General features: G+C 35.2%; 1 protein-coding gene across 2 annotated transcripts in view; it reads left to right on the forward strand.

Moving 5' to 3' along the window:
* The window catches only part of LOC143019536 (ficolin-1-like), a 41,349-nt gene extending 39,546 nt beyond the window's left edge, over positions 1 to 1,803 (forward strand). Inside the window, exons 6-7 of one of the 2 annotated variants that reach the window (XM_076175253.1) lie at positions 1,117 to 1,323; positions 1,684 to 1,803. In XM_076175253.1, the coding sequence (XP_076031368.1) occupies positions 1,117 to 1,304 (188 nt within the window). In that variant the 3' untranslated portion in view covers positions 1,305 to 1,323; positions 1,684 to 1,803. Of the gene's footprint in view, positions 1 to 1,116 lie in introns of both variants that reach the window. The other variant, XM_076175252.1, reaches the window with a different exon arrangement.
* Positions 1,804 to 2,500: the final 697 nt, after the last annotated feature.

Below are 2,500 nucleotides of genomic sequence, written 5' to 3' on the forward strand. Positions count from 1 at the left end.
GATGCTATAAGATGGGAGAGTTGGAACGATGGAGAGAAAAACAATACAATTTTGTATAGACACGGTAAAGGAAACATGGACTGGAGGTGAAGCTTTTAGACTTTGAGAAAGTCGTTAGACGAAACGTCAGGAATAAAAGCTTCACCTCCAGTCCATGTTTCCTTTACCGTGTCTATACAACTTGTTCACATGAAATACAATTTTATTTCATTATTACTTTTTGGGGGGGATCATCAATGTAAGGGCCGTATGTAATGTAATCAAGGCCGTATGCAATGGATATCAGGACATATAAAATGGAGGTGGAGCTAATGCACGTAGCTATAATTTCATGTTTGATTTTGGTTAAGTACCAAAATTTTCACATTGAATAAGAATCAGACAAGAAACAATGGTCTCAAACTGTCCGGAAATAGATTCAATTTGGAAGTAGGTAGAAACAACTTTGCCAACCGTGTAGTTAATGAATGGAATAAATTTCCTGCACAGGTAGTGCACAGGTAGTTCAGTTCGAAGCTTTAAGAATCATTTAGATAAACACCTAAGCAAGATGCTGTAATGATTATAATTTATTTTATATTATTTGTTTTTGTTTTGTTATCATTTGTCTGTTTGATTTTCAATTTTTATTAGTTATATGTCAATTTATTATTATTTACTATTTACCTGTTTGTTTATTATTTAACTATACCTATGCATTTATTTATGTATTTTATTTGTTATTTACATCATTATAGTTTTTATTTATTATTTTATTATTATTATGATTTTTTTCGCATCCGACCTAGATATGGACCAAAGGGTCTCCTGTCGGCATGCTCAGCCTTTGTAATCCTTTGTAATCCTTTGATACGGTGTATTTCAATAAATATTTTGCCGTGGACATTCTTATGGTCTGAAGCTTTGAAATTTCATGACTTATGACAAAGGGCAGAGAAAGGTTGTATGATATAACTTTCAAATGAAGAAATTCATATATAAATGTTACATACTGAACAGTAAATAATTCTAGGCACTGTGCTATTGTAATTTCTGTGTAAAAATATTGGGCGAATCCGACCCCCACACCTACAGCCAAGAATTAACGAGAATTTTAATCTGACCCTCTCCTTTCAGTCAACTGCGCTATGGAATACGGTGGAGGTTGGTGGTTCCATCGGTGTTTCAGAGCGTTTCCCACTGGAGTTGGACTTCATCCTGGCACATACCATGAACATGCTTTCCACTGGGACTTCTATGAAAAAACACACCTGGCTTTGAAATCCTTGTTGATAATGATAAGGCCAGGTCCAGATGTGTGTTGAATCTAAGCATCTTAATATGGTAGTACGAGGGTCATTATTTTTTCTCAAAAATCATGAACAGAATGGTATTCCGTTTTATGTTAAGATAAATGACAATATTCGTATACTCATAAAACACAGTACAACTGCTTCAGTCATTTTGTCCAATTCCTTATTTCTCTCTCTCTGTCTCTTTTTCCCTCTCTCTCTGTCTAAAGCAAAGAAGAATATCAATAATGTTGATAATATTAAAGATAGAAAAAATTATATGATAAGATAATATAATACAATGATAACTTGATATAAGAAATTTACGTATCAGACATTCAAAATGTCCATTCACAGTTCTGACTGTAATTCATAATGCTCATTACGCGGAACCTGTACTTTTTATTTCCAGGTTATTCTCTCTAGCATGCTAAAGAAGAGGAACTTATAGAAGAGAGAGAGAAAGTGGGAGAAGAAGCATTGAAAACCAGCTGTGTCATGCTTATTGTTTCAGTATGAAATCGCATGAAATCGCATCAAATAAAACGAAAAAAATATATCAAAGGCCTGAGGATCAGTGAAGAATATGTAATAGCTACAACGTCGTTGTAAGAAGTTGTCTAATACATATTGCATCAGTACGAAGTCGCATGAAATCGCTTCAAATAAGAAGAATACTTTTTATCTTAAAGGCCTGGGGATCAGTAAAGAATATATACGGTTCTTTGTGGTTTTGAAAAGAATTTATATTAGTGGCGTTAGGGATCTAGCAAGACCAGGCATACAGGACGTAGATTTCAGTCAATGGCACCATTCACGGTATAATGATTGTATCTGGTTTGGTTTCTTTTGACCCTCTGCGTGGCAAGCTGGTAGCAGATGGAGCTGTAAATACAAGAGCCCGTGTTCAAGGCTCCATGACTGCTGGGTTTAGTTATTTCAAAGATATGATATGAACCTATGATATGTTCCATAATAGTTACGATGTCGAATCAAAGCCACGTTCAAATGATACTATGCCTAGCTGGTGGCAATAGGGTTCAAATAAAATAAAAAAAGGCTTAAGGGATGTAGATTTCAGTCGATGACTTCCTTCCCAGTGTACTTATTGTATCTGGATTCAATCATTTTAACGATCTACGTAGCAAGATGGTACCAGAAGGGGTTTCTAGATATGAGGTCCTGGGATCGAAGCTTCGCGACTACTGGATTCGATTATTTGAATGACA

Source organism: Oratosquilla oratoria, chromosome 37 (assembly GCF_046742065.1).
Source record: "Oratosquilla oratoria isolate Oo_2021 chromosome 37, ASM4674206v1, whole genome shotgun sequence".
Lineage (NCBI taxonomy): Eukaryota > Metazoa > Arthropoda > Malacostraca > Stomatopoda > Squillidae > Oratosquilla > Oratosquilla oratoria.